This window comes from Mastigoproctus giganteus, chromosome 3 (assembly GCF_048544385.1).
Source record: "Mastigoproctus giganteus isolate SK-2022 chromosome 3, ASM4854438v1, whole genome shotgun sequence".
NCBI classification, from domain to species: Eukaryota; Metazoa; Arthropoda; class Arachnida; order Uropygi; family Thelyphonidae; genus Mastigoproctus; species Mastigoproctus giganteus.
Window position 1 is genome coordinate 219,295,776 of NC_143577.1, and position 27,584 is coordinate 219,323,359.

The 27,584-nt window shown below is 37.2% G+C and overlaps 1 protein-coding gene across 1 annotated transcript in view; it reads right to left on the minus strand.

Annotated features, from left to right (window-relative positions):
* Window positions 1-27,584, minus strand: part of eIF3c (eukaryotic translation initiation factor 3 subunit c) — a 210,768-nt gene that overhangs the window by 144,291 nt on the left and 38,893 nt on the right. Inside the window, exon 6 of the mRNA XM_090369631.1 lies at window positions 20,690-20,861. Coding sequence (XP_090225757.1) covers window positions 20,690-20,861 — 172 coding nt within the window. The remainder of the gene's footprint in view (window positions 1-20,689; window positions 20,862-27,584) is intronic.

The window sequence follows — 27,584 nt, forward strand, 5'->3', positions numbered from 1 at the left end:
ATATTAATTTATTTTTTAGAGTTGCTTTATATTTCTAGTAACAATACTTTAGTTTAAATTGAATTTAGATAGATATTTTGTAGAATATTACTTAGAATCGATAAGGGTATCAAATCCATGTGTGGACAGGTTTTGCAGCTCCAACGAACGCAAGTTTTGCAGCTCCAATGAATGCTAGTTTTTAATTATACTTAGTCACTTTATTGACTTAATTGTTAGATTAAATTATTTTCTATAAGTAGCTTATAAACCTAGTCAAACTCCGTGGTTTATTTTGAATTTATATAGCGCGATTTGGCAAGTAAATAATACCTTGTGTCCATAGATTAACCGTTCGTAACTTGCCGACATTGTTATACAACATGTACTAGCGTAAGGTTTAACGGAAAAGTAGATACCAAGTATAGTAGTATCAATTAATCAGTAAAATTTATTAATCTTATTAAATTTCATTGTCAATTGAATTGTACTTTAACTAAATAAATATAGCGACCTAGTTATTACAAAAGTAACATTATAAATTAATACATATAAGTTGACAGGGGATAAGAAAGTCATATACCATAACTCGGATATAATATTCGATACCGAAATACATATATATAGTGTTATATCTGCATTGGGATATAGGTTTAGGGTTATATTTTGTGTTGGAATTTTATTGAACTTGAATAGAAATCATGACTCAAGACCAGAGCAGCAAAGCAAAAGGCTCAAACTAGTGGAAGTGCTGTGGCACAGGGGAGAACTGAGGGGGGGGGGGGGGTTGTCCTCTGAATCCCAGTCTATTGAAATGCACTGCTTGTTTGATGTTTGTGGCGCAATCAGGAACGGGATATGATATTGCCAAGGGGAATGTCTTTGTGTGCACATGATGTAAGGAGTGCGAGAAAATCAGGCACCAACTTGGCAATGTTGTGGGCTTATATGAGAGCTTGAAGGACAGGGTGGATGCCCACAAAGGATTTAAATTGAGGGGCCCATCAAGCTCTCAGCTGCCCACATCAATGCCACAGCTTGCACCTGAACATCACGCAACAAAGTGACAACCCCCAAGGCAGAATGCGCTAGTGCCAAAGGAACTAGTTGTTGTCAGTGACTCTATTGTCAGGGAAACGAGGATCATACTGTGCAAAAAGGATAGGTGGAAAAAGACCAGGGTATGTCTGCCAGGGGCAAAGGTTGATGACATTGTAGAACAGATATCATCTTATAAGGGCACAAAGGGTGATATTGTTGTACACATTGGCACTAATGATATTAAGAGTAGGGGACCGGCAGAATTACTTAACAAGTACAGGTCAATGTTGAAATAAAGCCGTGAGCTAGGGTTGAATTCGAAAGTGTCTGCAATTCTGCCCAGACAAGATAGGAGGGAGTATATGATGAGAGCCTTGTCGATCAATTCGGCACTGGAGAGATTGTGCAAGGCTCAAGGGGTAGAATTTTTCTCAGTCTGGTCTGTGCTTGTTAGCAGGAGGGACTGCTTCTACGGGGATGGGATACACTTAAATAGAAAGGGTGAAAGAATATTTGCTGATGCTATCGAGGCAGAGTTAGGTGGGTCGGATAGCTTGGGTGGGGATACATGAACTAATAGACTGACAGTAGCCACTGGCAGAGGTAAAAGTGATTCTTGCACGACTTCTATTGAAATGCAATTGAAAAACAGCCTGGAAAGCAAGGCAATGGAAATGTCCAGGACTGCTGGAAGTCATAGTGGAACAAGTAAATACATGGGCTGTGTTAGGGTAACTAAGAGTAGAAACAGGTGCATGTATACTTGCATGTACACCAATGCTAGGAGTATTGTTAATAAATTCGATGAGCTTGAAGTGCTAGTCAAGACATCAAAGGCAGATATTGTTGGGATACAGGAGACATGGTGTCACACAGACATAAGCAGTGCAGAACTGGAATTTGGGGAGTACAATGTGTACAGAAAGGATAGACAGGACAGGAAGGAAGGAGGGGTTATGCTGTTAGTTACGAAACACAAAATCTAAGGAAGTGCATCCAATTGATGTGGGTGGACAATGCAATGTTGAATCTGTTTGGTGTGATATAAGCACTGGGAAAGGAAAAATGAGAGTAGGTGTGTGTGTTATAAGCCTAATGAATCTGATGAGTATAATGAGCAATTTTGCAGAGAAATATAGAGTGGGCCAGTAAATTAGAGTGTCTTATAATGGGGGATTTTAATTTCCCGAATATTGACTGGAATTTGTGAGTTGGTCCCTCACACACTAGCAAGGCTTTTGTGGATTTATTGGATGATTGTTTTCTACAGCAGCATGTTTGGGAGGCAACTAGAGGGAGTAATACTCTTGATCTGATTATCAGTAGTGATTCTGCATGCATCAAGAATCTGCAAATTAAGGAACCACTAGGTGGCAGTGATCAGTGTGCTCAATTGGGATTTACTCAAAGAGGTAACTACCATCAAGGGAAGGGTTTTTGCTTTTGTAAAGGTGACTATGGTGGTCTGAGACAGTATTTAAATTCTATACGGTGGAACCAACTTATGATGTTACCAACAGAAAATTCAAAATGGGAAGCATTCAAAGAATTTATCTTGGAAGCTACTAGGCTTTTCATACCAACAAAGAAATATTGTTCAAGATTTAGGTCTAAATGGATGTCAGATGAACTAATTAGACATGTGACAGAGAAGAAAAATGCATGGGATACATAGCGAGCGCCGTAGCCTAGTGGTCAAGCGCGCGGGTGCATAAGTACAAGTGCCTTGAGTGACCGGGGTTCAAGCCCATGACTGCTGAATATGGTGCTGTTTCTTGTATTCTGTTTATCTTGTGAACTCCTCTGACCGTTTGGTCATCCCGGAGTATAAACAGAAAATTTATTTATTTATTTATATAAATTAACATGTGACACAGAAGCCTATGATAGATATAAGCTGGTCTGTAACCAAGTTACAAAGGATATTAGGCAGGCGAAGGCAGATTACGAGAAATCTTTGGCGAAGAATGCAAAGAAAAACAGCAAAGAGTTCTTTACTTATGTAAACTCTAGAAGGTCAAATTGGTCCACTTGATATCGATGGTTCAACTGTTGATGATCCTGCTCAGGAACCAGTACAGAGAATGACAACAAGATTAGTGAATGGAACAAAGGGTTGCTCTTACGAAGAAAGGCTTAAGTTTTGCAAATTACAGTCTAGAGACTAGGCACCTGCGAGGTGATCTGATTGAGGTGTATAAAGCCTTGAATGGTTTGAGCATGCTCAATGGGGATGGGATTCTTTCTCTTGCTCAGAATAATCGCCTGAGAGGGCATAAATTAAAACTGAGGAAAGATGGTTGTAGGATAGATGTGCAGAAGTTTGCCTTTTAGCCAGTGGGTGGTTGATTGCCGGAACAAACTTCCATCTGTCATTGTAGAAGTTGATAGCTTAAATAGATTCAAGGCAGAACTTGACAAACATTTGGAGCGAGTGGATGGGTGAAATTAGGGTTTTTTTTTTTTTTTTTTTATTGCCGGATGTAAGCTTACTTTCTTGCATCATGTGCCTTTGCTAATGCTAAAGTTTTAACATTCACTACTTGATTATAATTATACAGTTATGCCCCCATATCCGTTAATTCAGTTACCCGTGAACCATGGAAAAAAAAAAGCAAAAATACTTAACACGTACTACTTGCGTGTCCAATACGATGCTTCCCTTTATTTTTTACGATGTCGATTTTAAATTGAATAGCTTCCCTTTATTTTTTACAATGTCGTGTATGATTTGGTCACCAACATTATAATGGTTCTTTAAAGATTTAACGGATGCACCGTTTTCAAACTTTTGAATAGTTTCATGTTTTTGTTTAATCTGAAAGCAGAACTTCTGCGTTTGCCTTTCATTTTTGTGATTTCTAAAAAAAAAAAAATCCAACATCCCTGACAAATAAAACAAAATTTTTCCTTTTGCGGTGCGATGGAACATAACAATCGACACGACACACTAAATCAAACTAAACATTTGGTATCTTTTTTTTTTTTTGTTTTGAGCGGTAGGTATGAAGACAGCGGGGGTTGCAAGTTGATAGGTATAGTAATCTCCCAATAACGACTTACAACGCTGGTTCTTGTCGCTTATTTACGACTTGCAAAATATCTGTTTATACCTATTCCAGTTATTACTTGAATTTTATGATTTTTGGTTGATTTTTTTTATTTTTTATTTTTATTTATTTGGAGTCTTGAAGTGTCCCGGTAAATCGAGAGCCTGCTGTATTTATTATTACTATATATAATGTTGGGGCTTAGAGGGGAACAGGTATCCTGTGTGTTATCAGACACTCAGCCTAAAACACTGATGGATCCAATATCTCTCTATTACAGAAGATTTAGGAGAAGTCCGGTTGGCCTGCCTCCCTAAAATCCACTCATGCACACCTTCTCGATGGTAAGCCCTGTTACGTCACTTAGGTGGCAACGAACGTGTAGAGTGGTTCTCTTCAAGACGCCTGGTCAGCGTGAAGAGGAAAAGACCAAACCCTCCAGCAATGAGAGCACAACAATACAAATGGGACTTAATCCCCAGCAGCTTTCACTCTCCCTCTTACGGCAGCGAGAGGATCAGAGTGGAAGCAGAGGGTGCTAAGAATCTCTGGGTACGACCAGGCTGCCATGCACGGAAATTGAACTTGGCCTGTTATAACGTACGATCACTCATTGGTGAAGACAGGATATTAGAGCTGGAAAAGGAATTAGAAAATGTGAATTGGAATATCATCGGTTTGGCTGAAACAAGAAGAAGAAATGAATCACTTATAAGTTTATCAAGTGGAAATCTGCTGTACACCAATGGAAACAGTGAAAGGAGTGAAGGTGGAGTTGGGTTTCTGGTCCATAAAGATTTTAAAAACAACATTTTGGAATTCAAAAGTACGTCACCAAGGGTGTCAAGACTAATACTCAAGATTTCTAAGAGGTACAAGCTAAAGATTATAATGATTTATGCACCAACATCGAGCCATGATGATGAAGAGGTTGAAGAAATGTACACTGAAATTGAGAGTCTTCTAGATGAGCAGAAAACCCACTACACTATTATTATGGGGGACTTCAATGCTAAGGTTGGAAAAAGGCAAAACAGCGCAGAAAGAGGAACTATAGGAAATTTTGGAATTGGTGAAAGAAATAAAAAGAGGTGAAAGACTTGTGGAATTTGCAGAATCTCAAGGAATGTCAGTAATGAACACTTTTTTCAAGAAAAGGGTGAACAGAAAGTGGATATGGAAGAGTCCAAATGGATTAACAACTAATGAAATCGACTTCATCCTCACTAACAGAAGATATATTGTGAATGATGTTACCGTCCTGAATAAGGTAAATGTTGGAAGTGATCACAGAATGGTAAGATGTACACTTGATATAGATGTAGGAAAGGAAAGGAAAAAACTGACTCGAGTAAATAATACAAAGGTCTTTGAAATAACAGAGGAGGAGAAAAGGCAGTATGTACTGGAACTGAAGAACAAGTTTGAGCTTCTGCAGACTGCTCAGGACCAAGATATCGACGAGGAATATTACAACTTTCTGAAAGTGATAAAGCCCAAGAAACTTATAGGGAAACAGAAATCCACAGAAGAAAAAATTAGTCAAGAAACACTTGTCATGATGAACCAAAGACGACAAATGAAGAGCAAGAAAAACACTGACAGGGAGAAAATTGAGTATACTGAGTTATGCAAAGCCATTAGAAAGAGACTCAGAGAGGACATAAGAAGATTTAACACAAGAAAAGTAGAACAAGCATTAAGGGAAAACAAAGGATTTAAATCAGCAGCCATGAGCAGTAATACAGAAAGACAAATGATACTGAAACTGAAGAATAGCGATGATGTACTTATAAACAGCAGAGAAGGCATAATTCAAACAGCAGAAGACTACTATAGAGAATTATACAAGGAGCGAGGGAATGATACCAGCAGTGGGGAAGATGGATTGCAAAGTAGCAACACATACGACATACCCGGTATTCTTCCTGATGAGGTAGAACATGCATTGAAGAAAATGAAGAATCGGAAAGCCCCGGGGGAAGATGAAGTTACTGTAGAGTTGTTAAAATTGGGAGGAAGAGACATAACACAAAAACTGGCAAGGCTCTTCACAAAGTGCATTAGAAAAGGTGTGATGCCTAAGCAGTGGAATAATGCAATCATAGTTTTGCTGCATAAGAAAGGAGATAAATCAGAAATTGGAAATTATAGACCAATTAGCTTGTTATCCCATATCTACAAGTTGTTCACAAGGGTCATTACTAACAGATTAGAAAGAATACTTGATGAGAATCAACCAAAAGAGCAAGCTGGCTTTAGGACAGGATTCTCAACTATGGATCACCTTCACGTAATATCACAGCTAATGGAGAAAGCAAATGAATATAAAACACCATTATGCCTGGCATTTGTGGATTATGAAAAGGCATTTGACTCCATACAGCATAAGGCAATGTTTGGGGCACTGGAAAGACAAGGCATAGATACTCCATATATTATGATTTTGAAGAAAATATATGAGAGTGCTACATCCTTTATTAGACTAGACAAAGACAGTAGGAAATTTAAAATCGAGAAAGGAGTCTGACAAGGCAACACAATATCTCCGAAGCTGTTTACTGCTGCCCTTGAGGAAGCTTTCAGAAGATTAGACTGGTCGCAGAAAGGAGTCAATGTGAACGGAGAGTACCTAAACCATTTACGATTTGCAGATGACATTGTGGTCATAAGCCACGATCCCAAAGAATTAGAGGAAAATCTTAATCAGTTATGCACAGTTAGTAAGGATTTTGGACTAAAGATGAATATGGCTAAAACAAAAGTAATGATGAACAAGTATGCCACGGAAAGGGAAATAATGATTGAAGGAGCAGTAATTGAAAAGGTGGAGTCATATACTTATCTGGGACAAGTTATTAGCTGTAATAATGATAAATGGCTGGAAGTCAAGAGAAGAATAAATTTTGGATGGATAGCATTCAGGAAATATAGTCACATACTGAAGAGCAATATCCCAGTTTGTCTGAAACGTAAAATAATGAACCAATGTATACTCCCCACCATGACTTATGGAAGTGAAACTTGGGCACTCACCAAAAGAATGGAAGAGAAGCTAAGAACTACACAGCGAAGAATGGAAAGAATTATATTGGGAATCAGACTGTTAGATAAGAAGAGAAACACATGGATTAGGCAGCAAACTCAAGTAAAGGACATTCTTATCAAAACTAAAGAACTAAAATGGTCTTGGGCAGGACACATAGCTAGAAGACATGATGACAGATGGACTAAGAAAATAACAGAATGGTACCCAAGAGGAGCCAGAAGAAAACCTGGAAGACAAAGGCGGAGATGGATAGATGAAATTCATGAGTTTTTGAGTAGTAAATGGATGGCCAGTGCTCAAAACAGAAGGAACTGGAAAGTTGCTGGAGAGGCCTTCATCCTGCAGTGGATTGAAAATGGCTGATGATGATGATGAATGTTGGCAATCTCTTACTGTGTGTTTCATTTATCAATTAAACTTTATTATACTTATGTATGTACAAGAAAAATACATTATATATGGGGCCAGCAGGTGGTTTCAGCCATCCACGGTAGGTCTTGGAAAGTATCCCCTGCGGATACGGGGATCTTACTGTATTTTTTGAATTTAAGATTACTTAGTTTTATTATTTTTAGTGCTGAAATGAGTACAATTTAAACAGCATAAAAAAAAAAAAAAAAAAAAAAACCAAACTTCATTTCTCCACTCCTATCCAAACCTTCCTTAAATTTGTTAAAACTACAACACTGACATTAGGCAGACGTTTATTTCAAGAACTGATTATTCTGTGGCTGAATACAAATTACTGCACTTCTATTGTGCAACATTCTGTTCCAAATTTAAATTTATGCCCTCTTGTGCATTTCATCTGATAAAAGGTAAAGATTCTATCAACATTTAGAACAATGACCAATCTATAATAATAAAAAAAGTTCAAGCGCAGCCTGCACCTGAACACACTCTCTCTCTCTCTCTCTCTCTCTCTCTCTCTCTCTCTCTCTCTCTCTCACACACACACACACTGATAAACACACACACTGTGATGTTAGTAAAGTTAGTCAACTGAATCGAGTCCTGTCAATGACTGGAGGAAGTCATCTTCAACTGAGGCTGTAGTTAGTTAATCTTAGGCAGAGGGTTATTCACCCCTCCAGTGAGTTATTCTAGGTGTTTTTAAGCCTGCACAACATGCAAATTGGCCTGTAAACACAAAGTACTATAGACACAATATACGTGTACAGATATGAGTTAGGCCAAGGACCCATTTTAATAATAATATAGTTTTGAAAGGTATATACACTACACCTTAACCATCTAGTGTTGTACCCCACTACAGTACAAAAGATAATGAAAAACACTACACAGTTCAAATAATTAACATGATGAGGATTTAAAAAAAAATAAAAATAAATAAATAAACTTATATAATGTTCAGGAACCATATGTTCTCTTCATCAGTGTAATGAAACACTTTATGTTCATACTAAAAAAAAAAAAACACGTGTGTACACCGCACACACGAAAGATGTTTTATTTGAAAACAACTTTGACGAAAATCAGAACCATTTTAAAATTGAACAGCTAGAACCGAAGTTATAAACACTGTAATGTTTTTTTTTTTTATGTAAACCCCAAACATGAGAGGTATTACAACCTATAGTACAGTCTGTCCTCGTATAGCACGATAGTTGTGTTCCTAGAAACCCTCATGCAATGCAAAATCGTGCAATATAAACAACAGGCCCTATGGGAAAAGTGGGGTTATGTGCCGACCACCCAAGATTGAACACACATTTGGAACCAAATCATTACCAAACACAATAAAAAATCGGGTAATTTTAAAATACGTAAGTATCTAAAAACGATTAAATTACGTAATAAAAAATAATATATTATATTATAATAAAGTATTTTTAGTATTTTTTAATACTAAAAAAGTATTTTTTACGAATAAAATACGTATTTTATTCGTAAAAAATTATTATATTAAATAAAATAGTCGTAATACGTAAGTATATAAGTCGTAATAAAATGCTTACGTATTTTATTACGACTATTACGTAATAAAATATTGCTAATGCTTTTCCTTCTATCGTAAGCCAACTTGTTTTTTGTTTGATTTTCTATCCAAATAGATGACAGCCATTCCATCTCTTCCAATTCTCGTGTCTTAATCTAATGGATTTTAATTACACTTTGAGTTGTTCCCGCTATGAAAATTGTTTTTATTTTCTCCGCATTCTTTGTAATTCTTGGCGTTGCCTCATTTAGGTCTGTAGCACGTGCAATATCACATGGTCTTTCATTTCGCTCAAAACGTTTCACAATTTCATATTTTTTTCTCTATCGACAGAGGCGGACTGGCCATAAGCCTTACCCGGGACACCCCGGTGGGCCGCAGGCTGGTGTGATTTTGGCCATAAACCGTAGTACGAGGCCACTATAAATTTTCACGGGTAAGAATTTTTGATCCAGTCCGCCTCTGTTTATTGATATTGCTTTTTTTTTTTCTCTCTCTCTCTGAATCTGCAGTGTCTTCGCCAGGACGCTTCCTTTTCACACCTTTTAAGTATTTTACTAATTTTTAGGGAATAAAGCACAATTACAAAACGAGGAGGCACGCTTAATACGCATAAACAAAGCTGCGCGTATAGCAACTGAATAAACAACACCGTAAAGGCCGAGATACACTATTAACACCTCACATTTTACTAAAGCACATTTCTGGGGGTTACTACCATAAAACAATAAAAACAATTTCCAGTTTCGTTTCTGCTAGTGGAATCTCCATCTAACTCCATCTAACTGCATTTGCGATTATATCGATAGCTGGAATTGTGTTGGTTTTTACGTTATTATGGTGAAATGTGGTTCCCCTTCACAGATATAAAACACATAAATACATTTTCAGGATCTTCTTCATTCCTATCGTGTTGCGTTCGGTTGGGGTGATACTGCCATTTCTTGTAAACACAAAGGCGAATCGTGCATAAGCGAATTCGGTTCGTGTTATATAAGATATCGTTCCCCTATTTATAAATCGTGTATGATCGAATTTGTGTAATGTAAACACGTGTTATACGAGGACCGACTGTACTTAGTACCGTTCTTGGGTTGGAGGTTGAGACGACAAAAGAAGATATTCGTTGAGATTGGACTTGAACTTCTGTAGACTGTAATTTTCAGGAAATACATATGAAGGAAGGTTGTTCCAGAAAATGGTAGTCAGATGAATAAACAAACGAGGAAGACGAAAAGTTGGTTCTGTGAGTTTGAAGTTGGACCGTAAATGGATGTTGGCTGGTTGTGGCACGTGTTCGGACTGTTTTGAAAGAGAGAGCGGGAATTATAGAAGCGAATTCAGAAGAACAGTGCCCGTGGAAGTATCTGTAGAAGAGGCTTGCAGCAGAAACAGTACGTCTATGAGACACCGAGTGGAGAGACTCTGTTAGAGATGAATCATTAATTAACCTAACTGCCCTCTTCTGAATGGAATCAAGAAGCCTGAGAGAGGTTTTGGGGGCACCACCCCAGATGTGGGAACAATATTCCATGACAGGGCGGATTTGTGATTTATACAGAGTGAGCAGCTGTTTGGAAGAAAAGTAACGCCGAGAGCGAAAGAGAAAACCCAAGTTTTTTAGATGCAGAGGAAGCAATATTTGTAATGTGCTTGGGCCGAGAGAGATTAAAAGTCAGGATAATCCGCAAAAGAGATATATCATTTTGCCTAGAAATCAGATTGTCACTAAAGATAAGCATAGGAGCAGAAGAATCCTTTTTGCGAGATATAAGACAAGACTGAGTTTTAGAAGGGTTGAAATCAACTAAGTTGCCTTTGCCCCACTGGAGAATTACCTGAAGATCGGCATTTAAGGATTTGGTAACAGATTTTCGAGAAGTTGAAGCTGATTGAGCAGACAAGTTTTCTCAAAATGGAAAGTGGAATGCAATGTGCTATCATCGGCAAAACTATGGATAGGATTTCCAGTCAATGGAAGAAGGTCATTAATATACAAGAGGAAAAGAGTGGGGGAAAGAACTGAACCTTAGGGGACACCGGCATTAGTGGAGAAGTTAGAAGACAGAGAGCCATCTACCATCACCCTCAGTGAGCTATCAGAGAGAAAACTGGATAACCAATTACTAAAAACAGTTGGCAAACCATAAGATGGAGGCTTGTTTAGAAGACCTTTATGCCAAACACAATCAAAAGCCTTTGAGATGTCAAGAGCCACTACTTGTGTTTCACCAAACTTTTCCACTGAATTTGTCCATAAATGGGTAACATAAGCCAAATATCACCAGTAGATCGACATTGACGGAATCCATACTGACGTTGATTGATCAGACGAAAAGTTTCTAGGTAGTTTAAGAGTTGCCGGTTGATCGATTTCTCCATTACTTTAGAAAGAGTAGAAATAATTGCAATGGGACGATAATTGGATGGGAAGGATTTGTCACCCATTTTAGGAACTAGCTGGATATGAGCAAATTTCCAAGCAGAAGGAAAAACACCTTTCGAATAAGAAAGTGAAAAAAGGCGGCAAAGAATAGGAGTAAGTTCAGGAGCACGGGTTTTGAGAACAAGTGCAGAAATACCATAGGGACCTGGAGCTTTCTTAGCATCAAGATTCGTCAAAATCCTTCTGACATCCTTTTGACGGAAGACACAGGAGGCATTGAATGCAGTGTGTTGGGAATGGTGGGAGGTGTTTTACCAAGATCATTAATATACGAGTTGGAAGGAAAATGGGATGCTAGCAGGTCAGGCTTTATCCTTGGCTGAAGTGACAACAGAACCATCTGGTTTGGACAGACGTGGTAGCAGAGATGGGCAAAAGTTGAGGCCAATAGCTTCGGCAAGGGACCAGAATGCTCGGCTACCATTAGGGTAAGAAGCAAGTTTTCGACTCTTAGCCTGTTCAAACTCTAGTTTGGACTGATTAATAACTGCTTTACAATTGTTGCAAGCTTTGGTGTAGGCAGAAAATGAAACTGAAGAATTAGAAACAAGCCAATTACGATATGCAACATTCTTCTCTTGAACAGCCTTAGCACATTTATTGGAAAACCAAGGTTTAGATAAAGGACGAGATTTTGAAGTGGAGTGTGGAATAAAGGATTCCATTCCTACAAGAATAATTTCACTGACACGATCTGAACAAACGTTGACATCAGAAGTTTTGAAACAGTAATCCGACCAAGGAAACGAAGAAAAGAAATCTCGCAGGTCATCCCATTTTGCATTCTTGTAATGTCAAACAATACGAGGTTGGGAATAGCCATGAGATAAAGGCTTCATTGGAGAAGAGACAATCACCAAGTTGTGATCTGAGGTGCCGAAAGGACCACTCACTTTGACCGTGTACTTAGAAGGGTTGTTTGTGAGAAAAAGATCAAGCGTGTTGGCTGTATGATTAGGATTGTCTGGTATTCTTGTAGGTAAATGAACAATCTGTGCAAGGTCATTAGTAATTGCAAAAGCCTCAGCATCAACGACCAGTTGGGTCGGTGTGACTAGAAAACAGAAACCAGCTGGAGTTGTGAACATTAAAATCACCAAGGAAAATTACCTCACTGTTAGGAAAGTTGGACTGAAGAAAGTCAAGTTGCGGAGAGAGGAAGTCAGAAACCTCCAAGTGATTAGTGGAGTTGGGAGAATGGCAGAGACAACAGATGAATTTTACACAATGAGGTAAAGAGATTTTAAGCCAGAGAAGATCAAAGAGAGTAGATTCCAAATTGCCAAGTCTCTGACAGGGAATATCAGACCGGACATATGCACAAGTACCACCTTTGAGGCTAAAGGAATCATACAGCAAATAATTTGGGCATCTGAGATGAGCAGTAGTTGAATCAACCAATAACTGAGATTCTGTCAGAAAAAGTACATGAGATTTGGCAGACTGCAAGTGGAAATGGACATCGTTAAGATTAGAATTGAGACCACGTATATTTGTGAAATGAATTAGGAAGTGATTGGGAGGTTTAGATCCTTTCGCAGATATGCTCATGCCTGCTACTTACTCTATCGAATCAATGTTAGTGATTGAGTTAGCATTATTGGCATCATTTAGGAAGTCTTGCATACTTCCTAAATGTCGTCTAGCATTTTTGTCACCAATCAGTTTTAATTCAGTCTGAAATACTTAGTATGAACAATGTAATGTTTTATGCTCGTGCCCACTACTTACTCTAAAAAATCAACATTAGTGACTGCATTAGCGTCATTTAGGAAGTGATGTAATTTGCGTCATTTCCATTTCACATTTTCATCAAAGGGCCAACACTTGACTTGTCGGACTGAATTGTAGTAGGTCCTGCCAAAGATGTTTTCACAAGAATCAACGTTAGTGACTGTATTAGCGTCATTTTTGCTTCATATTTTTGTGACAAACTGGTTTCACTTCAGTTTGAAATTTAGAAGGTGCCGCCAAAGTTGTTTTCACATAAAAAAAAAAAAAAACGTTTTGTGCCACAAATAACAGTCATCAATAGTTCAGTTCGACATTCCACTATGGATGTTCGATGGTGTTACTAATAATAATTAATACTATAATGTGTGAGTGTTGTCAGCATTATAAACCCAAGTTGAAGTACCAATGTCATCAAATGAAACAATTTGATTCTGTAACATTAATGACGAGGAACGCTACACTTTGGGCTGGTAGTAGAAATAGTGGCATGTGATGCAAGAAAGCAAGTGTATGAGCTTATGCAGCATCAGCCAAAAAAAAAAAAAAAAAAAAAAAAAATCACACCATTCCCTCCAAATCCCTGTCCAGTTCCTCCTTAAATTTATTCAACCTATCAACTTCCACAATGACAGATGGAAGTTTGTTCCAGCAATTAACCACCCACTGGCTAAAGGCAAATTTCCGCACATCTATTCTACATCTGTCTTTTCTTAATTTGAATTTATGCCCCCTTAGGTTCGTAATCTGAACAAGTGGAAGGATCTCATCAGAATTCAGCGTGCTCAACCCATTCAAGGTGAGCTTGGTGAGTTTGCTAATATTCTCTAACCACAAGGAACCCCTTTTTGCAGAATTGGAGGAATGCAGAAAAGAGTTAATACACAACATTACTCTTGAGTGCTAACCAATTTGTGCAGGGCAATCAAACACAGGTGCAACCACAGTATTTCTTGTAACTGTATCTGAGTACTGTACTGTATATTTAATTTCTCAAAACATATGGAAATACATCTGGACCATATTGTGGCTGTTCAAATCGAAATCATCCAGTAGCCATAGCATGAACAGGCAGATAAACACAGTGACATTTATGTCACTGTATTTATCAGCCTGTTCATGCATTCAGAAACAAAATGTATAAAATGAAATCTCTTAATATTATAGTAAGTTAACAACTACCTTACTCCTCTTAGTTCATTAGTAACTAACCAACACTGAACCACTGGCATAGCTTTCACAATGCAAGTCTTTGGTCCTTGAGGTTGTCTCAGACATTCTCTCAGATAAGCCAGACAAGCTGTACTTGCTACCTGGGAGTCTAAAACGCTGATAGAACTGATATTCGGGTGACACTCAAGTCAAGTGGACCCAATTTCAGATAGTCTGTGACAGCCAAATCCTCTACTTGAAATTTACAATGGTGGGACTGTTAGTTATCTCGGGTATAACCTCCATGCATCAATCGGAGCAATACTACCACTTTGCTTCTTGGAGGTTTGAAGTGGTGCAACCCATGTTCAGTCTCCATAGATAAGTCCCGGTCCACCCTTCCCCATCTCCATCATGCAGTATGACTGATGTCTTTCGAGGTTATGATGAACATCATGGCGACATCCAAGCTTCCTACATTTCGAGGGTACAGCTCTAAAATGGTGTTCGCAGGCTGGCCGCTAGTTAGTACACCGGACCAAACCTATTGGTAATTCTTTAGGAGGCTTCCAGATCAGCTAGCGTATAATCTTGCTACCTCTACTCTGCTCGATAGTGAATGGAGGAAGTCTGAGTGTGTGTGTGTATGAGGGAGCATTGTGAAGGCTCCATTATGTCAAGGATCTGGGTATCTTACAATGTATATGTCATATCCAAAAATATCACAACTTCATACAGCATGTCCCCCCCCTACTTTTTCTTACTATTGAATACACTAGGAATTGTCAAACTAATAGAGTAAGATTATCTGCAAAAATATCTAAACCTCCCAAACACTTTTTAGTTCATTCCACAAATATACTTGGTCTCAGTTCTAATCCAACAATGTTCATTTCCACTTGAAGTCTGCCAAACTCCATGTACTTTTTCTGACAGAATCTCAGTTATCAGTTGATTCAACTACTGCTCATCTCAGTAGCCCAAATTATTTGCTGTAAGATTCTTTTTGCCTCAAAGGTGGTACTTGTGATATGCCCGTTCTGATATTCCCTGTCAGAAACTTGTTAATTTGGAATCTCCTCTTTTCGATCATCTCTGGCTTAAAATCTCTCTACCTCATTCTGTCAAATTCATTTGTTGTCTCTTCCATTCTCCAACTCCACTAATCACTTGGAGACTTCCAGAGACTTTCAAGTAGCAAAGAGACTTCCTCTCTTTGCAACTTGAATTTTTCCAGTCCAACTTTCCTAACAGTAAGGTAATTTTCCTTGGTGATTTCAATGTTCACAACTCCAGCTGGCTTCTGTTTTCTAGTCACACCGACACAGCTAGTTGAGATGCTGAGGCTTTTGCAATTAATAATGACCTCGCACAGATTGTTCATTTACCTACCAGATTACCAGACAATACTAATGATACAGCCAACACGATCTTTTTCTCACAAACAACCCTTCTAAGTACACGGTCGAAGTGAGTGGCCTTTCGGCACCTCAGATCACAACTTGGTGATTGTCTCTTCTCCAATGAAGCCTTTATCTCATGGTTATTCCCAACCTTGTATTGTTTGACATTACAAGAATGCAAAATGGGATGATCTGCATGATTTCTTTTCTTCTTTTCCTTGTTAAGATTATTGTTTCAAATCTTCTGATGTCAACATTTGCTCAAATCGTATCAGTGTAATTATTCTTGTAGGAATGGAATTCTTTATTCCACACTCCACTTTAAAATTTCGTCCTTTATCTAAACCTTGGTTTTCCAATAAATGTGCTAAGGCTGTTCAAGAGAAGAACTTTGCATATCGTAATTGGCTTGTTTCCAATTTTTCAGTTTCATTTTCTGCCTACACCAAAGCTAGCAACAATTGTAAAGCAGTTATTAATCAGTCCAAACTACTAGATTTTGAACAGGTTAAGAGTAAAACTTGCTTCTTGCCCGAATGGTGGCTGAGCATTCTGGTCTCTTGCCAAAGCTATTGGCTGCAACTTTTGCCCATCTTTGTCAAAACCAGATGGTTCTGTTATCACTTGTGCCAAGGATAAAGCTGACCTGCAAGCATCCCATTTTTCTTCCAAATCATGTATTAATGATCTTGGTAAAACATTTCCCACCATTCCTAGCACGCCACATTCAATGCCTCCTGTGGTCTTCCGTTAAAAAGCACATCAGAAGGATTTTGACAAATCTTGATGCTAAGAAAGCTTCAGGTCCCGATGGTATTTCTCCACTTGTTCTCAAAACCTGTGCTCCTGAACTTACTCCTGTTCTTTGCCGCCTTTTTTCACTTTCTTATTCGAAAGGCGTTTTTCCTTCTGCTTGGAAATTTGCTCATATCCAGCCAATTCCCAAAAAGGGTAATAAATCCCTCCCATCCAATTATCGTCCCATTGCAATTACCTCTACTCTTTCTAAAGTAACGGAGAAATCAATTAACCGCCAACTCTTAAACTACCTAGAAACCTTCCGTCTTATCAATGATCACCAGTATGGATTCCGTCAGTGTCGATCCACTGGTGATATTCTGGCTTATGTTACCCATTTATGGACTAATTCAATGGAAAAGTTTGGTGAAACATAAGCAGTTGCTCTTGACATCTCAAAGGTTTTCAATCGTGTTTGGCATAAAGGTCTTCTAAACAAGCTTCCATCTTATGGTTTGCCAACTGTTTTTTGTAATTAGTTATCCAGTTTTCTCTCTGATCAGTCACTGAGGGTGATGGTAGATGGCTCTCTGTCTTCTAACTTCTCCACTAATGCCAGTGTCCCCCAAGGTTCAGTTCTTTCCCACACTCTTTTTTTCTTGTACAGTAATACCCCGAAGTTACGCGATAGGTGGGTCCGACGAAAATCGCGTAAGTCGAATTCGCGTAAGTCGGGGTACAACTTTGCATATAAATACATATAAATTTTGCTTAATTGGGACCAAGGACTAACAAAAACACTAGTTTAGAAGAAAAATATTAATAAAATTGCAGTTCTTTATACATATTAATACAAAATATGTATTAAAAAAACAAATGACTTACGTAAAAAAGTTATTTCGATGTCGATGGCTTCATAAAATCTAACAAATTCGTCTGACGACACAGCGCGTTCTTTTTTTCACGCAGAATTTCTTCGTAGCAAGCTAATAATTTTTTTTATTCCTTGCTTTGTAGCTATAACGCATTCTTCGTTGGAGTCTGTTTTCTAAAATTTTTAAGCCCTTTTCAATTTTCAACCTGTCAAGTTTGCAATTGTCATGTGCTTTTCGCCGTTGCTTCATTTAGGCCTGTAGCACGTGCAATGTCACATGGTCTTTCATTTCGCTCAAAGCGTTTCACAATTTCATATTTTTTCTCTATCGACAGAGGTGGACTGGCCATAAGCCTTACCGGGGAAACCCCGGTGGGCCAGTGTGATTTTGGCCATAAACCATAGTATGACGCCACTATAAATTTTCCCGGGTAGGAATTTTTGACCCAGTCCGCCTCTGTTTATCGATAATTGCTTTTCTTTTTCTCTCTGAATCTGCAGTGTCTTCACCAGGACGCTTCCTTTTCACACCTTTTAATTAAGTATTTTACTCATTTTTAGGGAATAAAGCACAATTACAAAACGAGGAGGCACGCTTGATACGCATAAACAAAGCTTCGCGCATGTAGCAACTGAATAAACAACACCATAAAGGCAGAGATACACTATTAACACCTCACATTTCTAGGGGTTACTACCATAAAACAATAAAAATCCAGTTGCGTTTCTGATAGTGAAATCTGTTATAAACTGGTAGTAAACTCGATCTAATTGCATTTGCGATTATACCGATAGCTGGAATTGTGTTGCTTTTTACGTTATTATGGTGAAATGTGTTTCCCCTTCACTGATATAAAAAACATAAAAGCAGCAAAGTTGAATTTTGTCCATCTTTCGCTCTCATTGTCCGCCGTCGCACCGTATATCGATAACATATGAAAAACGACCTTGAAGATAGTGGGCGGCAGCGTTGCCAAACGAAAAAAATCAAGAACTGCGTAACTCCGAGTTCGCGTAAGTCGGGGTATTACTGTATATTAATGACCTTCTTCCACTGACTGAAAATCCTATCCATAGTTTTGCCGATGAGCACATTGCATTCCACTTTCCATTTTGAGAAACCTTGCCCTGCTCAATCAGCTTAAACTTCTCGAATATCCGCTACCAATTCCTTAAATGCCAATCTCCATGTAATTGTCCAGTGTTGCAAAGACAACTGTTGATTTCAATTCTTCTAAAACTCAGTCTTGTCTTATATCTCGCAAAAAAGGATTCTTCTGCTCCTATGCTTATCTTTGGTGACGCTCCGATTTCTAGGCAAAATGATATATCTCTTTTGGGGATTACCTTGGCTTCTAATCTCTCTTGTCACAAGCACATTACAGATATTGCTTCCTCTGCATCTAAGAAACTTGGTTTTCTCTTTCACTCTCAGCATTACTTTTCTTCGAAACAGCTGTTCACTCTGTACAAATTGCAAATCTGCCCTAACAAGGAATATTGTTCCCACATCTGGGGTGGTTCCCCCAAAACCTCTCTCTCAGCCTTCTAGATTCCATTCAGAAGAGGGCAGTGAGGTTAATTAATGACTCCTCTCTAACAGTCTCTCCACTCGCTGTCTCATAGATGTACTGTTTCTGCTGCATGCCTATTCTACAGATACTTCCATGGGCAATGTTCTTCTGAATTGGCTTCTATAATTCCGCTCACTCTTTCAAAACAGTCCAAACACGTGCTGCCACCAGCCAACATCCATTTACTGTCCAACTTCAAACTCACAGACCCAACTTTTCATCTTCCTATTTTATTCATTCAACTGCCATTTTCTGGAACAACCTTCCTTCATACATATTTCCTGAAAATTACAGTCTACAGAAGTTCAAGTCTAATGTCAACAAATATCTTCTTTCGTCTTCTCAACCTCCAAATCAAGCACCGTACTAAGTACTATAGGTTCTAATACCTCTCGTGTTTGGGGTTTTCATAAAAAAAAAAAAAAGAAAAAAAAAAGAAGTTAAGTTCAGCGAATTTATTGGTGACAATCGATCAGAATCCACAGCATAACAGTCAATAGAATGAATGAATTTTGAACCTTGATGAATGATTTAAGCAAATTTTGTTTTTGGTAGTGGCAAATCGAATAAACTCAAAACTAATGCAGTTGAATGCTGATAATATTAGCCAAATATTAGCCAAAATGAAATATCTGTATTATATGAAATCAGGACCCAGTTGTTTGTTTGTAAAATTGAATTAGTGATTGCTCTTAACTAATGAGAAGGGCAAGATTTTTTATTGTTCCCTGTATAATACTGAATAAGAGGAAAGCCATAATTTAACTTGTTTCTTGTACAATTGATTTTTGCTCTAACAATCAAAAAATGTCAAGGGCAAACATTGTAATGGTCTTCACACAGATCAGAATAAAATAAGCTGATCTCTGAGCACTTCAACCATATGTGGATTTGTCTCTAGGCAGAATTATGGCTAACATCAAAATTACAGGTAACAAAGATCACATTGAGGTCAACATAATTTGCAATATTGTGTGAGAGAGGTTTAAAAATTGCCAAAATCATAACGTTTTAAAAAAAATTCCACCTCCACAAGACAGAAACTGAATGCAACAATACATTCAATCTATCTTGGGGATGCTTGTATTGTCAATGTCCATATTGAAATGTAACTACTTAAAACAAAAATTCACTTGGAAATGTTATTTCAAGAAGTTATACTGTAATAAAATCCTATAATACAAATAGGAAATACAGAACAATATAAGGACATAATACACAAGTTAAAAAAAAAAAAAAAAAAAATCACAAGAGGCAGGCAGATATTTCATGTTAATCTAAATTAATATTATATTGCATTGATGAAAATTAAAAATTTGAAAATTATATTAAAAAAGGGGGAAAATACAGAAAAAATAATAATAATAAATAAGGCAGTAGAAATAGTAATTGACTGATGAATCAAATCAAAGTGGTCAATGAGCCACCACTGGAAAGATTATCAAATAATTTAGAAAACATCAAAAAATTACCAGAACATCAGAAGTTGTATTTATAGCAAAGCTTGAATCCTTAAAAGTTGGTTTCTTAAGGTGTCTCGAAGCTATTCACTATTTTATTTATTTGAATATCAGTGATACAATAAAATTCTCTCTCTCTCTCACTCTCTCACTTTCTCACAACATAAAATATTAACTCTTATTTATTTTTTTTAAATTTAGAAAATCTCTAAAATCTTTATAAATGTAATACCTGGTTCCTCATCTTCATCTTTATCTTCATCTTCAGCATCTGGGTTCTGCCTGTAATTAGCAATTTCAGCTTCAAAATCTTTATCATATTTTCTTAATTTTTGTCTCAGTGTTGCTAATGATTTGGAATTGTTTTTGGACATGTTTTTACGTCCCTCTCTGTCTTCCCAGCACTAAAATAAAAATAAACTTATTAATAACTTAAAACAGTCCACTATTTTTGTGTACAATAATAACTACTTCCATATTAAAGTTATTTTACTTTGTTTTATATTCTTATAGAAAACAAAACAATTCAAAACAAAAATTTTTCAAGGTCTGAGAAATGCAACTCTGCCCTATCATTTCCCTCCTTGAGAACCAGTTGCACAAAGAAAACTATATACAAATTTTAAAAAGTTCAATAATAGACAAGGGAGAAATGAAAGTAAGCCACTGATAATATTATAAGTTAACTTTTTAGAATTTTTACAAGCATAATCACACAGAAATTATATTCTTCTGTATTCTTGGCTAAAAATGTATTAACTGGAACTTGAGGATTTGGAATATGATCTACAGACATACATTACGGAAGCTTCACTTCTTTCATCAGAAAGAAGTGAAGCAATAACAGCAACAGAGACTGGCCACACTATACTCTTTTTAGATGTGCTTGTCCAGATAACGGTAAACAATATCAGCATTATCATAGTCCACACCATCATATCTATCTTGAAATAACCAGAATACCTCTCCCATCAACAAGGGAGGTGGGCAAGCTTTAAGAACAACAAACTCGACTGCTTGGGACTTCATGCTTCCCAAGGTGAGGTCATGCTGACCTCACACTCAGGTAAATTTTAAATTGCATGGAAGTAATAATTAATTTTATATTAACAGGATCATTTTCTAACAGAAAGGAGGGAGGGGAAAAACCTTTTATAAACAGGCAGTATATTTGTATAAAACGGCTTTCAACTACTGTTTCCTGTTATTTACAGAAAAATGAACAAGGAAGAAGCAAATATTATGAAGTTGGCTGGTTTTTATTGTGAGTAGCCAACTCACTTTTTTATTGTACCATTCTTTCTAGTTGATAAAACCAATTAAGCTGGCACTGGATTGGCATAATATATCTGAGGAAGGACTTCAGTGATTTTTAAATAAATTGACTATTAGTAAAAATAAAACCTCCCAACTTTATTATAAAACAATTTCATTGTGTTAAATGATAACCATTTGCATTTATTATTATCATTATTACATATAAAGATCATTTGAAAAAGATGTAATTTCTGGGTTATGTTGCAAATTCATCTTTATTTTTACAGAATTTCTATTTCACCCTAGGCACCTCTGCAAGAGATCTTAATTATCTTGCTCAGGAGCCTCATGCAAGCTAAGGGAATCACTGCATACCCCACCCCTCATCTTTCATTAGGATCCTTGAAAGGGTAGCAGGGTGATCAATGGCCAGAACAGATAAGCATTCCAGCATTACCAGAATGGAAAACTTGACAACCAATGATATGCCCCCCCCCCAAATTGCATCACCAAAAATCAAATGGCATATAGATGCACCCTTTCAGCAACAGAATTTAAATTTATACTGTAAAAAATTCTTGGTCTCTCATTTCAGGGAGAAGACATATGATATCTTCCCCTTTTCTTACTTGCCTGGACATTCTGACTACTGAGAGGAGTTGTACATGTGACCAAGGAATCAGTATAAGCTCCAAAACACAAAGCCCTTTATATAAGTAATTATCATGGAGTAAGAAGCATTTTTATTGTAGTTATCTCTTGATACAACTGAAATTATTTCAGGTTAGCTGGAAATACTGCCAATTCTGTTTTGAATGTAACTGAAGAAGTCTGATTTGACAATTTTGTAAATAATGATGATAATCGAAATTAGTAAAGTGTGTTTAATTGATACACAATAGTGTCGAAGATATAAACATAAGAAGACGGAATGTGCAGATGTACTTAAGGATTTTCAACTGCAACAGAAAATTATTTCTTTACAATAATCACACTGAGGACACTGTGGAATGGGAATCAATGAAGAAAATGTACTGAACACTTCTTACTCATTATTTTAAATAAAGTGTGAATAAGTTCACATTTTTTAATAATTTATTCCAATATTAACTGCTGTTTCAGTTAAATTCCTGTTGCCAAACACCACATCAAACTTCAGTTATTGAACCAAAGAATTATTCAAAATAATAAAAAAAAATTACAGCAAGCCATACAGAAGTGTATCTAGTACCAGAGGAAGGGAATGCTCCTAGAATCAATTTAATGCAGACTATGAGATAAGCAAGACAAACGTTGGTATGCAGAAAACATAAATGTTTTCAGCACCAGCATATATATGCTGCCCTACCGTTAATATCCAGACACCTGCATATCTACAAATAATCTATATTTACAAGAAAATTAATAATGCATGCTGAAAAGTTTAACCTTTACAAGCCTCTAGTCTCCATGGAACACTTTCCCACAGTTTTGTAAATGCCCTCCAATATTTATGTACACCTCAATTCAATTCATCCCAGAGGTTCTCTATAGGACTGAGGGCCTGAGCTAGCCAGTCCAACTTTTTTTTCAATCCTTATGTCCTCAAGCTGGTCTGCCACAATGCAAGCAATATGATTTGGGGTGTTGTTCTGCTGATACAGACCTTCCCCGACATGTTTCCATAATGTAGATAAAGTATTATATTGTCCAGGATATCCACACATCCTCAACATACATTGTTTTTCCAAAACAACCTATGGTCCCAAACCAAATTATATATATAAAACAAAAAAAAAAAGCCTCAGACCATCATGCTGCTTTTACCAAACTTCACTATTGGGATGATACGGTCCTGCAGGTACTTTCTCTGGGCATTCACCACACCCAGCACGAATGTCAGACAGGTGGACCATGTACTGTGGCTCATCACTTGAAAGTACAGCTTTCAATTGGTCTCTGGTCCAAGAATAGTAAGCCTTGCACCAAGCTGATGGTGTTTGGCATAAGTCGTGATTATTAGTGGCTTGTGGGTGCCACACAACCATGGTAACCCATACCATGCAGCATCCTACACACCGTACTGGTGCTAAAAAGTGTCCTCACTGAGGGCCTGCGTTGCCGCAACACTGACCTGTGTTCCTAGTGAACAATTCTTTGTATGGCTCCTCTTGTCATGTTCTAGCAGTTTTGGAGGTTTAACAAGTCATTTCATGATGGTTTCAGCACCAGTCCAGTACCATTTGCTGAAATTATTGATCACTAGTTAATGACTGCATCGACAATCATTGACCTAACAATTTTCAGTGCAGTTGAAATACCATGTAGAGACCAACTGCTTTTATGTGCTACCCTATTATCATTCTGCAATGGAAGTCTGATAACTGTTGACTGTGGCATCTTGCATTCCCAATCATACTACTGTCTCCTTAGAGGCTTATGAGTAAATTTATACTTGTGTCTGACATGTGGTTCTTGGGTAGGATGTGAATAACTATCAACACAGGTGGTGCCTGTATGTTAATGGTATGGCAGTGTATAACACAGTTCTGTAGTTATAAACACTTGTTTTTTTTAATTTTAATTAAAATCTTTGAATGGCGAAACAACATATCAATCAGGCTTTTTGTAGTTTTGTTTATACTCACTCGTATATAATTTATTTTTAATGAAAAAGCAGTAAACTTTATTAAGTAAAAGTAAAGGAGATGAAAAACACTTCTATAACTAGAAGTGTTTTTCGACTCTAACTTTGAGTTTAAGAGTATACTGTACTATATGCTTTAGATATACCAACTTAGTCAGAAATCTATTTTATATTCATTGAATGATCATTCATTACCATTACTATTTGGTTTTTCAGTATTGCAGATAAAGTAGGTAAAGGGATGTTGTATTCCTTTGCAACATCCATTTTGATTAACTCCAACCTATCAACTTCTTGTATAATTTTCTGTTTAATTTCCAGGCTTAATTCCGTCCGTTTACGTTTTGTTGCCATAACTTAGAAAATCTGTTTTTATTCTTTTGTTAATTTAAAAGCTCATCCTTCGTGATGTTTTTCAGAGTGCACTTACATTGTAGATACCTATATTTAAAATAAATAAATGCACAAGGCATAATACTTTAAGAGTTTGGTATCTATATAATATCGGTGTTTAGATACACCATAGATAACTCTTAATAAACTACAAAGTAGTTGTTGTAGGCATCATTTGCTGTTTCTCATATTGTGCTCTGCCTTCACGACGAGTTGCCATGATATTGCACTACTTCGAATAAGTAACTCTTCACTAATAGAGAAGACTATTGTTACTTATTCTCAGTTGAGTACCACCACCCAGACAGCACTGTTTCACGGCTATTGGCCGATCATCAGTGGGTGGGCAGGTACCCTGGTAATGCAGACATGACGACCCAGTTGTGAAGTTAATCACACAATATGAGAGATGCCAAGAGGTGTAGATGTCAATATTTAAAATAAATAAATGCACAAGGCATAATACTTTAAGAGTTTGGTATCTATATAATATCGGTGTTTAGATACACCATAGATAACTCTTAATAAACTACAAAGTAGTTGTTGTAGGCATCATTTGCTGTTTCTCATATTGTGCTCTGCCTTCACGACGAGTTGCCATGATATTGCACTACTTCGAATAAGTAACTCTTCACTAATAGAGAAGACTATTGTTACTTATTCTCAGTTGAGTACCACCACCCAGACAGCACTGTTTCACGGCTATTGGCCGATCATCAGTGGGTGGGCAGGTACCCTGGTAATGCAGACATGACGACCCAGTTGTGAAGTTAATCACACAATATGAGAGATGCCAAGAGGTGTAGATGTCAATATTTAAAATAAATAAATGCACAAGGCATAATACTTTAAGAGTTTGGTATCTATATAATATCGGTGTTTAGATACACCATAGATAACTCTTAATAAACTACAAAGTAGTTGTTGTAGGCATCATTTGCTGTTTCTCATATTGTGCTCTGCCTTCACGACGAGTTGCCATGATATTGCACTACTTCGAATAAGTAACTCTTCACTAATAGAGAAGACTATTGTTACTTATTCTCAGTTGAGTACCACCACCCAGACAGCACTGTTTCACGGCTATTGGCCGATCATCAGTGGGTGGGCAGGTACCCTGGTAATGCAGACATGACGACCCAGTTGCGACCCTATTAGTGAAGAGTTACTTATTCGAAGTAGTGCAATATCATGGCAACTCGTCGTGAAGGCAGAGCACAATATGAGAAACAGCAAATGATGCCTACAACAACTACTTTGTAGTTTATTAAGAGTTATCTATGGTGTATCTAAACACCGATATTATATAGATACCAAACTCTTAAAGTATTATGCCTTGTGCATTTATTTATTTTAAATATTGACATCTACACCTCTTGGCATCTCTCATACTGTGTGATTAACTTCACAACTGGGTCGTCATGTCTGCATTACCAGGGTACCTGCCCACCCACTGATGATCGGCCAATAGCCGTGAAACAGTGCTGTCTGGGTGGTGGTACTCAACTGAGAATAAGTAACAATAGTCTTCTCTATTAGTGAAGAGTTACTTATTCGAAGTAGTGCAATATCATGGCAACTCGTCGTGAAGGCAGAGCACAATATGAGAAACAGCAAATGATGCCTACAACAACTACTTTGTAGTTTATTAAGAGTTATCTATGGTGTATCTAAACACCGATATTATATAGATACCAAACTCTTAAAGTATTATGCCTTGTGCATTTATTTATTTTAAATATTGACATCTACACCTCTTGGCATCTCTCATATTGTGTGATTAACTTCACAACTGGGTCGTCATGTCTGCATTACCAGGGTACCTGCCCACCCACTGATGATCGGCCAATAGCCGTGAAACAGTGCTGTCTGGGTGGTGGTACTCAACTGAGAATAAGTAACAATAGTCTTCTCTATTAGTGAAGAGTTACTTATTCGAAGTAGTGCAATATCATGGCAACTCGTCGTGAAGGCAGAGCACAATATGAGAAACAGCAAATGATGCCTACAACAACTACTTTGTAGTTTATTAAGAGTTATCTATGGTGTATCTAAACACCGATATTATATTGTAGATACCATAAAAGGTTTTATTTAAACAAAAGTAAATTCTAACAAGTCAGTGCCATCCTTCGGGAAGCAGGGAACCAGAGGCAATAATCAGACAACTGTGCCAAGATTTGTATTAAACATACAAAATGTCCTTTCGAAGGGGATATGCTTAATATAAATGAGTAATCGGTATAAACTGAGTTTTTATTAACGAGATTTTACTGTATTTTCTTTCTCTTCCTATACATTAATGATCTCCCACTGACTGGAAAATCCTATCCATAACTCTTCCTGATGACAATGCACTACATTTCACTTTCCAGTTAGACAACCCTGTTCAACAATAATAACAGCTATAACTTCTTAAATATCCCCATTACTTTCTTCAATACTCATTCTTCAGTGTGGAGAAGAAAACTTATTAACTTTAATCTTTTTAAAACCTAGTTTGGTCTGATTACTCCCCCCCACCCAGTTACTTCCATACTACCTTTGATTATCTGATTCCTAGAACACATACTTTGTTGGGGATAAGCCAGACTTCTAACCTTACATGGTATAAGCATATCACAGATGCTGCTCACTCTTCGTTGAAAAAAACTAAGCTCTCTTTCAGCTACTAGCTCTATTATAGAATATCTGCTCCCACCTCTGGGGTGATCCAAAAATTCTATTCTCTATTAAAATCTCTATTAAAGTCCAAAATAAAGCAGTCAGGCTAATTAATGATCTCTTCCTTACAAATTCCACTCTTTATCTTAAAGATGTTCAGTTTTTCTAGAAGTTTTTTGGTTTCTGC